The 15,310-nt window shown below is 46.3% G+C and overlaps 1 protein-coding gene across 1 annotated transcript; it reads left to right on the plus strand.

Annotated features, from left to right (window-relative positions):
- Window positions 1-1,153: 1,153 nt before the first annotated feature.
- Window positions 1,154-14,757, plus strand: FAM73B (family with sequence similarity 73, member B). The gene is made up of 15 exons (XM_010293190.1): window positions 1,154-1,249; window positions 1,884-2,094; window positions 3,051-3,163; window positions 5,529-5,646; window positions 6,153-6,292; window positions 7,813-7,930; window positions 8,121-8,221; window positions 8,707-8,822; window positions 9,278-9,350; window positions 10,017-10,103; window positions 10,769-10,867; window positions 11,369-11,503; window positions 12,233-12,286; window positions 13,247-13,363; window positions 14,557-14,757. Exons 1-15 carry the CDS (start codon window positions 1,154-1,156, stop codon window positions 14,755-14,757), a joined length of 1,779 nt encoding a protein of 592 aa, XP_010291492.1.
- The last annotated feature ends 553 nt before the right edge of the window (window positions 14,758-15,310 follow it).

Below are 15,310 nucleotides of genomic sequence, written 5' to 3' on the forward strand. Positions count from 1 at the left end.
GGGGCCCCAGGCAGAGGGATTTCCCTGGTACCGTGCTGCGTGTACCCCCCGGGCAAGCGTAGTAGCCCCCAGACTGTTTCCTGTGCCCAGATTTTCTTGCACTTTGCTCTCCCCCTCTCTGCTCTGGCCAAAACATTGCGTTTAACCTTGTGGGGAGAGTCTGTCACCCGTGTCTGGCCCTTGCGGGCTTAGGCCACCTTGAGACCATTTCCAAATGTGGCTCCCAGACGGGGTTATGCCGACCCATGGGCTGTGGGCTGCGAGGTTGCTGCCAGCTGTGGGGTCAGGCATGGTGGGTTTATCTTGTTGGTGCGGGGAGATTCCAGAGCCCGCGTGGCTGGAGTGCGGCTGCGTGGGGGGGAAGAGGAGCCACTTCTTGGCCGCTCCTTGCCGCGGTGGGGGCGGCTCACTGCAAAGGCTGGCCTGGCAGGGAGCGGGACCAAAGGGTTTATAACTTTGCGGTGTTTAAAAGACAACCCCCTGTGGTTTCAATACGTTTTTCTGTAGCTCTGTCCTTGTCATGAAGCACGTCTCTCCTCCCCAGCTCCCGGCACGGCCAGCAAAGCTCTGCATAAACTCAAGCAGCATTGAAACTTCCTGGGCAAACACCCTTTGGTTGGTCTTTGATGTACAGAAAACTGTATGAAAGCAGAGTTTTGACAATGAAAGCATACATATGGTTATTTATAATAATTTCTTTTTATATGGGGACTGCAAACAATATCTTTCCAACTATGTGCAACCAATTTTGGTGCATGTGGAAATCTCTGGCAACTATTGAGCCCAAGGATGCCACTGCTGTAGAACAGTTTGGGAATCTGCCCCTGTAGTTGGTAGGACAAGCAAAAAATTGCTGCTGTTAATGAGAATATGCTTTAGATCTTCTGCTTGGCTCTAGCAGTATTGCTGCTCCAAGCAACCTGGTGTGTGGTTTGTGAAGCGCAGTACAAGGAGGCACAGGTTGTGTGTTTCCTTCGCTCACCTGATTTTTCTCCTCTTCCTGCAGGATGAGGATTGCTGCATGAAGGGCAACCCCAGGACTCTGAGCCAGATGCTAGAGAAAAGTTGGATTTCTTTGTGAGCAGCTCACACAGCATCCACAAGTGCCGTTCCCCTTTGTGGCTCCTGGAGGTGCCAAGATCCTCATGCAGACATGGCATTTAGAAGGACAGAGGGAATGTCCATCATCCAGGCCTTGGCAATGACCGTGGCAGAGATCCCTGTGTTTGTTTACACGACATTTGGGCAGGTACAACGAGCAATAAGGGCTTTTCTGTTGGGTTCCTTGGATTTTCTCTTTGGGGGTTGTCTGTGTTAGCTGTGAGGGACAGAGGCGTGATGGTGGAGGACCCAGGCAGCTTGAGGGTTTGTAAGAATCGCATGGGAAGTTTGGGTTGGTGGGAGAATGCTGCTCAGGGTTGGCTTGGAGAGGGGAGAGAAGAGCTTTCCACATCCATACCCGGGAGAGCACCTGGGTTCAACCTTTCTCTTTGTCAAAGACACTAAAAAAAGACTTTTATTTTAAAGAAGAGTAATATATTTCGCACTTGTAGTAATGCAACCCTTGGGGCAATAAAGCTCAGCTACATACCAGGTTTTCCGAGCTAAGTTTGGGTAATCCAGATTGCATCTGTTACAAGCTGTGTGCAAATTTTGCAGTGTGTTTTGGTAATGAGGATTGAGACCAAGTTCTTCAAGTTCTGTCAAAATGATGCTCCACAGTTTCTCTGCTGCTAAGTCTTAGTTGTGTAGCAGGGGCTGTATTTTGTGGGTGGGAGAGGGAATGCCAAGATGTCTTATGTTTAAGACTGCTTTAAAAAAAAAAAAAAGGGTGGTGGAATTGGTTTTTCATTGTTGCTCTTTCATATCTTTTGTGTTTAAAGTCTGTCTTCTCTCAGCTGCGGCTCTCTCCAGGCCTGCGTAAGGTGCTGTTTGCTACAGCTCTTGGGACAGTTGCATTGGCTCTTGCAGCTCATCAGCTGAAGCGTCGTCGTCGTCGAAAGAAACAAATTGCTCCAGAGAAGTGCGGCTTTAAGCCTGGAGGGATCACAGTACCCATCTTGCCCACCAGAAGGGTCTCCTCTGTGAAGAAAGGTTGGCCTTGTAAAAAGGGAGAATCCCCAAAAGCTTTTTGTGAGGGAGCAAAGAGGGTGTACAGGGAGTGATGGGAAGTTCCTGACAGCTAGGGGAGAGGAAGGCAAAGCCATTTGTGTAGTGCATCGGTGCAGAATGAAATTAGAAGCTTGAAGCACAGTGTGTTCATACACAGGGTTAGCAGAGGAAAGGGAGAGATCCTGAGCTCAAAGCCCTTGCGAGAAAAAGGTGACACTGAAGTTTTCGCCAAGGTTTGTAGTTCCCATGCCCTTTCTTATAGAAAGATTGTGCACCCATTATGCCATGCTTCCCCCAATAATAGCAGCCTGGGGCACACAGTGACCTGGTTGTGTATTGATCTCAGTGATGCCAATATGATGCCTGACCCAGGGGTCCCACACACAGCCGCGTTGGCAAGGTTGGATGACGGGGGGGAGTGTGGCCTGAGTTAGGCTGAGGAGTTGAGAGTGTCTCTCCAGCTCTGTGGCGGCTCTCAGACTGTGGGCAGCTTCTTGACCTCCATGTATTGATTTTTAGAGTAAGACTGACTCAGGTCCTCAGCAAAGCACTTTAGGGATTAAGCATTTGTTTTCTGAAACCTATGAAAATATTTAAGCATTTTTAATAATAACCAAGGGAGTGATGTCCATGTTCTGCCTGGCCTGAGGGAAGCTGGAAGAGTTCTTCCCTGATGCTTTCCACTTCCGCTTGCCTCCTGCCATCCATATGTGGTGAATAAGTACTTATTCCTCAGCCTCGGGTACCCACTGATAGCATCTTTCTTAGTGTCTCAGAGCAAAATAGAGCATACAGGAGATCCGTGACTTATTTCTATGTGTTGCATACTGCATTGCCCATCCGTGGTCACACTTGACATGGCGATGTTACCCTCCCTATTCACAGCTGCAGTGAACCTCATGTAAAATCCTGTTTTTGTGTGACCTTCTCAACTGCAGGATACTCCAGCAAGAGAGTCCAGAGTCCTGGCAGCAAGAGCAATGACACGCTCAGTGGGATTTCCTCCATCGAGCCCAGCAAACATTCCAGTTCCTCCCACAGCCTCACCTCGGTAAGGATCTTTTCAGCTGGACTGGGAGAATCAGGGCTGGGAGATATGAGTGTACCTACCTGTAACAGGATCACCAAGTCCTTGGGCTTGCACTGGCCGAGGGATAATGCCAAAGCTTTTGAAGCAGAACAGGTTACAGTGTAATTGTAGATTGCGTTCTGCTATTAACCTCGCACTGACTGACTGGATTTGCCTGCATGAAATCAGAGCAGCATTTTCCTGTGGCCAAGAGCCTCAGGGTAAACCCACTTCTTTGGCCAACAAGGGGCTGCAAGAGGAATGTGCGTGTGGGACATGGCTGTGATTCCTTGGGACCCTCCGTGACCCCCTCAAGGAGCGAGACTGGGTTGTCACTGGGTCTCACAGCAATAGGGAGCTTGTTTGCTTCCCTCCGTGGTGGGGATTTGGGTGGCCCAGCAGCCCCTCTGCCAGCACAGCCCTCTTGTGCTGGGGCTGCTCACGGGTTGCTTGGTTGTTAAAACCAAGTTAACTACCAAAATATGATAGCTGTGTTTGGGAAACAGTGCAGATTGAGAACACAGCCTAGTTGTTCTACCTCCTCCAAAGCCAAAAGCAGCATAAATACGGGTAATTCAGGCTTAACCAGGCAGGAGAAGCCATCACTGTTTATATCCATCTCTTGTGAGGCCAAATGCAGAAGCACTGGGGAGCGTTTGTGGCTTCAAGATCTGTTTTACATCTCCATTGCTCAGAGCCTTGCTCACTGCTGTTGGAGCAGCAGGCAAGCACAAGTGAACCTCTGCAGCTTTGTGCACTGCAACTTACTGCAAAACACCCCCTCAGCCTGGGCTCGGTGGCAGGTTAACAACTTTGGGGCAAGAAGAGGGAAAAATCACCCCTTCGAAGAGAGCTGTCAGCCACCAACACCCTACAGTATGTGCAGGCATCGCTATATTTTTAGCTTGTCCTGTATGGTTAAAGCACCAGAAAGTTGCCAAAAATCTGTGCTGGCCAAAGTGTGTCTCCAGCAGGCGGCAGTACCGGCACGGCACTGGGCGAGCAGCCCTGCGCCAGTATTCCCCTGGTGTAACTGGGATATGATGGGATGTTTTCCTGGTCTGTGTCCAGCTCTGGCCTCCCTCCCCCTTGCAGGGACTCTCATGTCCATTTAATTTCCCCATGACTTCTCCCTTCTCACAGATGCCGTCCAGGTTTCGTATTGCTGGAATCTGGTTCTCATTAGATAACAAACTATCTAAATTCCTTTTTCCACTGCTGATGCATGGGTGGGGATATCCACACAGAGAGGGATCTGTTCCCGTACCCCCTTCATTGTGTGGGAGCTGAGTGTCTGTGACACTGTACTCATTGCTTTCATGTTACCTGATGGAAAAACAGCTCATCCTTTGCACAGCTGCAGTTTCTGCCTGCTTTCTTGTTGGCTTTGTGGGGCTCTTTGCCATCTAGTAAATAAGTCAGCCACAGTGAACTCATGATTTGTAGTTCTGGATCTCAAGGTGATTTATTAACACTCCACAGAGATTAATCAATGGAGGCAGGGCAAGAATTCATCTGTCAGATGATTATTGTAGCTTTTTTCCTAGCATCAGGCTCACATTTGGGCATCTTTCTCTAAGCCATATGAAAATATTGGTCATTGATAGTGTTTGAACCCAGCACTTTATTGGGTCATACTTTAAAGACTATGTGCTTGTGTGAAATTAGAGAAAGCTGACAATTGCTGTGTGGATCTTAGTGCTCAGCTCTCCCAGGAGAGGGTTTGGTTACAAAGAGAAGAGCGAGGATTCCCCCGGCCAAAGTCCTCAGCTGTATTTTTGCTGGTAATCTCTTCCTTTGTTTGGACTGTGACTGCTTCCCCCCAGCTACCAATGTTTTTTGTACGGACAAGTGGGGCTGACATGATCTTTCTATCAAAATCCTTGCACCTTTGTAGCGATGGCTTTGGAGCTTTCTTGGGCTGTCGCCTCCATCAGTGCTCTCCTGCTCTCTCTGCGCTCTGCACAAAGTGCTCACCATTGTACAGCTTGCTGTTTCTAATGAAGCTTCAGTGTAAATTGGTTGGGAAGGTATTGTCCACACGACTTTCTGTGCTTTCAAAGGCACAGCTGTGGTGCTGGGTGGAGAAGGGGAGGACTCGTCACCTTGCCTCCCCTCTCAGCAGTTGACAGCATAGTGTGAACACAAGTTGGGGGGGCGGGGCAGTAACCGTTGATACCTTCTCCTTCCCAGGCGGGAGTACTGATACAGGGAAGCACAAGGGCAAACATGGGAAATGGCTTATTGGTGAAATCTAACTGGTGGTTAGATTTTTGTGTGGTCTTAACGTTGCAACCCTTGGAGAGAATTCAAAAGCCATTTGCTGCTCTCTGCTCCCTTCCTGCAGATGGTAGCAGTCAACTCTTCAAGTCCAACACCAGCATCAGCAGGGATGTGGGAGGCCCAGGCAATGGGAGATGCTGGAGCCGTTGGTGATTCCAGTGCAGAAAGCCTCTATGTTCAAGGTAAACAAGCACAAGGGTAACATCGCCCTGAGGGGGTGGTTTATTGCTGTGAGAGCAAAAAGAGGGTGTAAACTGACATAGAGCGACACAGAGCTCAATGTAGAGCTCTAATAGGAAGCTCTCTCCCATTCTCAACTTAAACTCAGTCACTTGTTAGTTATAGAAATCCCATCTTCTCTTAAAGAAACATTTCTTTCTTTTCTCAGTCAATAATTTACTTCCAAAATACTGTTCTTTGAGCAACAGGCTCACCTTGTGCAGAGAACAGTATTTTGGAAGTAACATGGCTGATGTTTTAACCAGTTTGGAGACATTCTCCTTAACTTCTAATCCTAATTAAACCATATTTAAAAGGGAAAGAAATAGAATACTCTTGTTCTTTCTTATCAGTTGGGGGGAGGCTTCTCTCTTTGCTGGTTTGTCTGAGTGAGCAAAGACTCTTGCTGTATTGCTTTGTTCTTAAGTGGCCTGGGACTCTCACAGCTTGTATTTGCTTGCATTGCCAGGCATGGAGCTGTTTGAGGAGGCTCTGCAGAAGTGGGAGCAGGCGCTGACCATCAGGCAGAGGGACAGTGTGAGTACCAGCACCCCCGTGCCCTGGGACAGCAAGAAACAGCAAGAGAGCATGTCTGAGAACATCCCAGAGGTAGGTCCCCTCTTTTCCCTTGCATTTGCCAGCTCAGGAACATGCTGAAAGGCCAGCCTGGGTGCTGGAAGCAGTAATTAGTAGGAGGTTAAAAGAAGACCAAATTAAGGGCAGAGCTGGGCCAGACTCTGTTTAAGAGCTGTCTACATCTGCGGCTTCCTTATGCAATGTGAGTGGGTGTTTTTAATTTCTTTTTCTTTTTAATAAGTCTCGCCCCCTTATTCCCCAGCTTTTCTACCCACCTTCCAGCATCATGTCAGTCACTGTCATGCAAGCCCTCCAGTAGCAGAGGCTAAAGTAGGAAAAGGCTGTAACAAATACAGCACTGGAGAAGAAGAAAGAGCTTTTTGCCTGGCAGTGTTGTGTCTGTAACTTTTTAATGCATTTGAAAGTGGAGGATTTTGATGGTCACTGTCACTTCCTAGGAAGCTGGGTGGAGTAGCAGAGGCCAGCTCCCTGTGTGTATTAATGAGCAGAGCAAAGTGGTAACTCGGTAGGAGCTAAGTATGCCCCTGCTTACTGAGCAAGTGGGGCAGGAAGATGGCTTACATTTGGCTTATGGCTACAGAAACCAGTATTTTAGGACAATGCCTTGCTGTCTTGAACTTGAGCACTATGCAGGGAAGACTTCTCATAAGAGGAGATCCAAACTAGAACAGCTCAGTGACAACCACAAAATTAAAAAGAGCAGCTGTAGCTCAGGACCGAGAAAGGAGTTGAGCTCCTAACTCTCTGGCAAAAAGTGTTCTCAGCCTCTTATAAACAGGGCCTGGTGTAGTAAATATGTTGGACGTTTGTCTTTTGTGCTGATAATATTTATCCAAGTAAAATCTGGATTCTCTTCTTGTTGTCTCCCCTTGAAGAGTCCTATAGTATTTCTAAAAGTGCCTTTAAAACAGTTGATCGTTATCAAAATAGATTTTGTGCTTCTTGTTAATGCGTCTGTCCTCTTGGTGAGATGCTCACGCAGACGTAGGAGCATGAAGGCAAGATGCTGTGCAAGTCTTACTTTTCTTCTCTTTTTTTTGCTATCCTCCTGTGCTGCTTACAGCAAACTTTGCTTATGCACAGCATCTTAATTCAAGGACTCTTACTCTGTTGTCCAGTTCTGGATACTCTGTTGTATTCAACACAGGTTTTCTGATCTGATTCCCTCTTGAAGTTAGGCTAAAGTCACAAGTCAGGAGAATTAAGTGATCTGTAACCCATTGGAATACCTGTTTTTGTGGATGGCAGGTTAAAGTTCTTGAGTTCTTTTTTCCTTTTTTTTAGCAGGAAAACAAAATTGCAAAGCTAAAAAGACAGTGTTTGAATAGGCTGTGTAGAAGCTTCCCTCCCCTTGTGTTATTAGCTGCATTGTAGGATTAATGAGTCCTCTCTCTCTTTTTTTTTTTTTTTTTTTAATAATTTAATCTGCAAATTATAAATCCCATTTTCCTGAAAATTTCCTTCCACATTTGTGCTGTCAATCTGTCTCTGCCCAGCTGGCTAACTAAGGGTGACATTTATGTATGTTCAAGGAGGAGTCCCAGAAAAGGGAGTTTGCTGAGAAGCTGGAGTCCCTCTTGCACCGAGCCTACCACCTCCAGGAAGAGTTTGGGTCTTCGCTTCCATCAGACAGCATGCTGCTGGATCTGGGTATGGGAGCTGGGTTAGAAACGCGTTAAAATGCCAGTTTCCTGTCTGGTTTTATGTCTTTCCTGTCAGCTAGGCAATGAAGTAGTGACAAAGTGCTGTTTGTGGGGGTGGGAGAGAGAGAGCACACGGGAGCTAAGAGGAATGGTAGTCCATAAACTCCCGACACATACAGCTTCTTCCTCTCCTCCAGAGAAGACTTTAATGCTTCCATTGACGGATGGGTCATTGCGGCTTCGGACGGATGATGAAGACAGCTCAGTTTCTGAGGACTCCTTCTTCTCTGCAGCAGAGGTGACTTAAGTTTCAGCTGTGTGTCACAGTCCAGCTGCTTGGAGGGGAGCCACAAAGGCAGCGGAGCCAAACATATCTTGGTAGAGGAAGGTGATAAAGCATGGAGCAACAGCCCCAAGCTGGGAGGTTCATGATGGATGTCAGGAAAAGCTTTTCAATTAGGGGCATGGTGCAGCCCTTTCCAACCAGCATTTCCATGTCATCTTCCTATCTACTGTAGAAAACATGCCATAACAGCTAGGAAAATACTGTAAATGTAATGTCATGTGGCTTGGTTGTGTAAATTTTAGGGAATATTGAGCTGTGTCAGAGTTGAGACAGCTTTGAAACTGGTGGGAAAGGAAATATCTTTGCATGAAATAATTGTCACTGACAGAATTTTGCTAGCTGAAGAAGGCACATCTTGCTTGTGTGCAGTCTCTGAGTATTTGCAAATATTTAACGAGATCATTTTGCTCTTCCCATGCCTCTTGCCACCTCTACAGCTCTTTGACTCTCTCCACTTTGAGGAAATACCATTCCACCTCTCTAAGCCAGTAGCGGCATATGAAGAAGCTCTGCAGTTAGTGAAAGAAGGGAAAGTTGCGTGCCGGACGCTGAGGTGAAGTGCTAGCTGGAGTTGTGGGTCCTTGCGTCAAGGCTCCTTTGAGCAGTGTGAACACATTATTTGCCTTTGAGTAGCCCTATAACCAGAATAACCCTTTGGGGATGGAAACTCTTAGCATCCTTCCTGCTGGTTTGGACTTTCCAGGGAACTTGCCCCAGATTTTAGGTTAGGTTTTTAGGTTTACCCCCTTAAGAAAGGCTAATTGTCCCAGGAAATTACTAATGAGAAATGTGCCTGTTCTGTGTGGCTGGCTGGCATAGTCCTGTGCTGTAACAGCCTTTGCAGAAGTGCTGTGGTCCCCCAGGGAGCTGTGCAAAGGGAATGCAATTGTTACTTTCTCCTAGGCACAGGCTGGGATTGATTTGTTTGTTTGTTAGGGGAGCATGGTTGTTAGTATTACAGACATCAGGAGAGCTGCAATTTATGCAATCCTTCCCCTTTCCCTCTAGGACGGAGCTCCTTGGCTGCTACAGCGACCAGGATTTCCTTGCGAAGTTGCATTGTGTCAGGCAGGCCTTCCAGGTGAGAACCACTCAAGGCTCTTGGGTTCTTGCAGCGCATTGGTGCCAGCAGCATGTTCTCCTCTGCCTGCACAGGGGTGAAGTCTTTGCCCCTCTAGAGCAAGTAAAAGCAGAAGCAACAGAAGCCCAGGCTCCCTTTGCTTAACTCTGTAATCCTGCCCTGACTGATTTGATTAGGAGAGGGAGAAGATCTCCTGGTCCCTGTGCCAGCTTGAGTGGTGGCTACACAGCCATTGACACTGGTTTAGTCCTGGGAAGTGAAAGTTTGGTAATTTCAGAGCTGCCCAGGAGCTGCTAGTCCCACTTAAGAGCTTTTCACTGGGCTGGAGTCAAACCTCTGAAGTGGGGGAGCAAGGTTTCCTTCTCCTTATTGTGATCCGCATCCTAGCAATGTATGTCTAGAGCCTGAAGAGCAGCTTTTGTGCCCTGGCCTCACTGCCACTCTGTGGCCCCTGTACTTCTGTTCTTGCCACTTCCAGTCTTTCAGCCTAATTTTAAGCTCTCTTCTTGTAGAGAGCGGTTTGTTTCCTAGACTCCAGCTTATTAAAGGTTAATAATACTGGTGTATGCAGCATTGCACTGCTTTGTGTCCTGTCCTTTTTTCTCCCAACTCAGATTTCCTGTGGGTGTAGGCATTCACAGGAGAAGACTTCTGTTCCTTTTGCAGGAGCTGCTGGAGGATGAAAGCAATCAACTGTTTTTTGGGGAGGTTGGGAAGCAAATGGTGATAGGACTGATGACGAAAGCTGAAAAGGTAGGAAGTTTGTATAACAACTGAGCTACGTCTGGTGAACACAGGGACACTTGTTCCTCCATCCCAACCCAGAGTTTTTTCCAGTGTCTTGGAAGGAGGAAACTTCATCTGTATGCTGGTGACTACTGTGAGAAATAAAATGCCTGTGCTTTTAATCTTGTTTAACCAGATTCTCTTGAAAGAACTTCTCTGTGTATCTCCTGTCCAGAGTTTGATACCGGAGTGAACAGAGGGTACAGGCTGTGTATCAGCAGTGGTGTTGTCTCAAGGAATATAGGAAGGGGAAAAGAGAATCAAACCTTTGCATCAACCATATACCAGCTCTCAGATCACTGGCTTAGTCACTGGTCATCCCCTGAACAGGGAGATTGTTACTTGCACAGTGTTAGTCCCTAACTAGCTCAGTTTGCTTACAGGTGTCTCTAACTACTTCCTTGAAGAAAGTGGAGCAGTATAAGTGCTTTGAGTCACAGCTGAACCTGGGGCCGTCCATGCCTCCCAGAAATAAATTCTCTCTTTCTGCACAAAGTGTGTTTTGCCTAAAAACTTCAGCCAGTCGCATGCCTTGATATTGATGTTAGCTCAGAAAAGAGTAGTCAAACTTTGGTGAAATGTGCACATAACTGTTGTATCTTCTGAAGTGTTTTGTTTCTCTGCTCTCCCAGAATCCCAAAGCTTTTCTGGAAAGCTATGAGGAGATGCTGCATTATGCACTGAAGCAAGAGACCTGGCCAACCACTCAGCAGGAGCTGGAGGGAAGAGGGGTTGGTAAAGACGTTGTCTCTAGAAAGTTGCAGAGGAGTTGGAGGATAATGAAGGAACAGCCCAGGAGTGAAAGAACTGCTGCTGAAATATTATTATTTTGCAATTGTTCGGGAGGGCGGGGGGAAAACTGGCTTTTGGGGTGTTTAACCTTCATGGCAAATCTTGCCTTCAGCAGTGTCAGCCCTACTGTGGTTAAAAAAAACCAAACTCAAAACCCCAACTCAAAATCACAACTTTTTCTACAGGGCACAAGCTACTGTCTGTAGATCTGTTAGATGTGTTTGCCTTTTGACTGGGCTCTTCCTGGATGCAGGATTAATAAGTCTCTTGGCCAGCCCCTCTCTGGGGGCTGTAAACTGAGTGTACACAGTTCAGTCCTACTGTCCTGGTGGCAAACTTCAGCTCATTACTCTCTTGCTTTGAAGCAACAAAATGTAAAGATCATCTCCTTTTTTTTCTTTAAACCTGTTTCCTTTATAGACTATTCTGCTCTCTGACAGGTGGTGTGCATGAGTTTCTTTGATATTGTGCTGGACTTCATCCTCATGGATGCTTTTGAGGATCTGGAGAACCCACCCTCCTCTGTGCTGGCTGTGCTGCGCAACCGATGGCTCTCTGACAGCTTCAAGGAGACGGTACATGAAGCGGGTAGTCCTTGTGCTGAGCATGACATCTCAGTGCCAAGGCTAGGAAAGAGTATAACCTTGGCTGTCGTGGCTGAGCTGAATTTTCTCTTTAGAAATACCATGCTTTCCTGAAGCACTAAACAACAATCTTGTTTACATGTAAATTGTTTACGGGAGAGCTTTCCTTATTTTGAAAGCATTTGTTTGGCTCCAGTAGACTTATTTCTCTAGTGGCCTTTATCCAGTGCCCTGGAGATGTTAAAAGTTGACAGCACATATTTTCATGAATGAAGATAAGAGGATCAAAATGTAGGCGAAACACGGGTGTGTTTTTGCACCTGGCCATTCATTCTGGTGGTACCTGAGCAGACACTGAGGCTCGAATAGCAGCACTTTCCTCTAGTCCTGGTCCCCAGCTGCATATTTAAGACTGATTGGTTTCATAGATGGAGAAGATGGTTGGGAGGCACCTCTTAACAACTGTCAGCTTACAGTCTGCATCGTGAGGTGTTTGGCAACTATGTCAGATCATGTTAGCAATCTTCAAAAACACTTCAGCTTTTCTGGAATGGGTCTAGAGTGGTCAAATCTGCTTCCAGTTCCCTTAAATAAACAGTATTTTAGAGTTGTTGGCACAACAGGGCCACTGCTTTGATACTGTGATGGCAACGTGTTGGTAAACTGTTTTTCTCAGAAAAGTAATTCCAGTAACTGATGGTCTCTCTCAATTAATTGTAGGCTCTAGCAACTGCTTGCTGGTCAGTTCTGAAAGCAAAAAGGAGGCTTTTGATGGTAAGCAAAATTAATTAAAAGAGAAAGAATCTAATGTATTTGAAGCTGAAAAGATAACACCTAGATCTTGGCAAAATGTAGCATAAGACTGAATTGAATCACATTCTTCGTGATGCTTTAGAGCACTGGGGTCCTGCCATCATTGCTCCAGTGCCAGGCCAGTATTTTACTGAATCTGTCTGAGTTTATTTTCCCTTTTTCTTAATGTGAAGATTCAAAAGACAACGTTACCTGTCTGGTATTCCCTCTCCCCGCTCACAATACTGTAGGAATGGTCACAGACACCAAGCAACAAGGGGCAGCTCCTGAACTGTAGTTTCCCTGCTGGCAGCACAGTGAATGGCTCATGCGCTTCTCCGCTTCCCAGCGCTGACTGTTGACTAGCTATTACTTGATGCCTTTCCCTTAAATCTGTGGCTTTCTAAAGTACCACAGCAAATGAGTTCATGGACCTGGGGAACAGGAAGCCACAACTTCACAACCCCAGTTCTGCCACAGGGTCTGTGGCCTCTGGCAAGTTCTCAACTCCTATTCCACAGCCAGCTGGTACAACTGGGTTTGCCTTGTGAGACAGTACAAAGAGAAATGAGAGTGTTGGAAAGCTGTATTGGTGCTGTCATGCAGTAGCTCTGTCTTGGATTTGTATGCGCTTTCCTGGCTTGGTCCGGAGGTTATAAATAGAGTCTATAAAGACTGCCTGATGGTTGCCTTTCCTTTTCTTCTATTTATTTTCCTCCTGAAATAGTAGTTTAGAAACATGAAGATAGAAAGCTCTAGTCATCCTTCAAGGGATCTGAAAGATAAATGTAATTCTGCAGGAAGAGATGTTTTTAAGTAGCTCTTAACTTCAGTTACTGAAGCACGGTGCTTACTGGCATTGAATTTGGTAGCTGATACGGAACAAACTGCTAATTCTCTCTGAGAACTGACACTGACCAATTCTTCCCTTCTTTATGGCAGGTACCAGATGGCTTTATCTCTCATTTCTACTCCGTATCGGAGCATGTCAGTCCTGTTCTAGCCTTTGGTTTTCTGGGACCCAAGCAGCAGCTATCTGAAGTCTGCAGTTTCTTCAAGGTAAGATGGCTTTTCTGTACCTAATCTGTGTGGATCTCCTGCTGTCTTCTGTCTTAAAACTGCAGATGACTGACATGGCATTAAGAAACTTGGCACTGTACAAAAGCCTTCTAAAAATTACTGGTTTTGAGATGCATATTGCTGAATTCAGATTGATAAGAATTCCCAGCATAATTTACCATAGCTAATAGCAAAAATGTGTAATGAGATCAATTAATACCATCAGTATTGGAAAAGATTATGGGTGCATATGCTGAAAGAATATCACAGAATCATTAAGGTTGGAAAAGACCTTTAATATCATCAAGTCCAATCATCAACCCAACACCACGATGCCCACTAAACCATGTCTTGAAGCGCCACGTCTACACGTTTTTTGAACACTTCCAATGATGGTGACTTGGCAGCCTATTCCAATGTTTGACCACTCTCTCAGTAAAGAAATTTTTCCTAGTCTCCAGTCTTAACCTCCCCTGGTGCAGCCTGAGGCCATTTTCTCTCATTCTATCGCTGGTTACTTGGGAGAAGAGACCAACACCCACCTCACCACAACCCCCTTTCAGGTAGTTGTAGAGAGCAATGAGGTCTCCCCTCAGCCTCGTCTGCTCCAGACTGAACAATCCCAGTTCCATCAGCTGCTCCTCAGAAGACTTGTGCTCTAGACCCTTCACTAGCTTCATTGCCCTTCTTTGGACACACTCCAGCAACTCAATGTCCTCCTCCTAGTGAGGGGCTCAAAACTGAACACAGTATTTGAGGTGTGGCCTCACCAGTGCTGAGTACAGGGGCACAATTGCTTCCCTACTCCTGCTGGCCATGCTATTTCTGATACAGGCCAGGATGCTGTTGTCTAAGAGTACATGGGATCTTAAAAGTGATGTATTTGATCTTAAAGCCTAAATCTTCTTGTTCTTGTAGCTAATATCATGGGAAGCTCTGTGGCATTCATTAAATGTTTGTGTGGATATTACCATGGACATCAGCATTGCTTTTCTGACTTCTGGAGCTCTGCTGTCCTGTTTCAGAGGCGTGAGGGGATTTAGCCACAAAAGTAATACCCAGCCTGAGCAGATCTTTGCTTAGGTGGCAGACATGCAAGATGCCTTATGGGGTTATCTGCTGCAGTCCAGGCAGCTGGTATTGGCAGGTGGGGGGAGGTCTCCTTACTGTAAACCTTCCTTTTGTCTCTGCAGCATCAGATAGTACAATATCTGAAGGACATGTTTGATTTTGACAACGTGAGATACACAACAGTGCAGTCGCTGGCAGAAGACATTTTGCAGCTGTCACGGAGGCGCAGTGAGATCCTCTTGGGATATCTGGGCACCGAGACTTCCCCTGAGATGAACGGCATGCTTCCTGGTGAAAATGAGCCACTGAAGGAGCTCATCTGATATCAATAAGGGCAGGAAAACAGTTTTGTACAAGAACATTTCCTCCCAGAGATGGGTAAAACTACCTGCAATGATCAGTGGTGGCAGCAAGACTATCTCAACACACAGCAACCTGGTGGGACCTTCTGCTTTTTGTAGCCAGTAGTGTTTGCTGGGATGGATCCAGGACCACTTGCCAGCTTATGGTTTGAATCTCTTCTTTGTTCCACCTTCCTTTCTTTTTATTATTATTATTTTTAATGTGTCATATAAACCAAGAACTGCCTGGGCCCAGATTTTTGCCCAATTCTCTTGAATAGGGCAACACATGTACCCATTTTGCCTGTGCGTTTTCTGGGAGATGATCCCTGACGTTTACGATCGTGTGTGGGAGCAGGAATATCATTGGTAAATTCTCCACTTGACTCTTAGCTTCTCAAGGAGGCTTTGTTTGCTTTGGGATTTTTATTATTGTTCTTTCTCTGCTGTGTTTCTACAGACATTACTGCTGATTTTTACCTTACGTGTGTGAACACATGCAATGTGACTAGCAAAGATTTCTTTCCCAGGGAGG

The sequence above is a fragment of the Phaethon lepturus genome, unplaced genomic scaffold, assembly GCF_000687285.1.
Source record: "Phaethon lepturus isolate BGI_N335 unplaced genomic scaffold, ASM68728v1 scaffold32828, whole genome shotgun sequence".
Lineage (NCBI taxonomy): Eukaryota > Metazoa > Chordata > Aves > Phaethontiformes > Phaethontidae > Phaethon > Phaethon lepturus.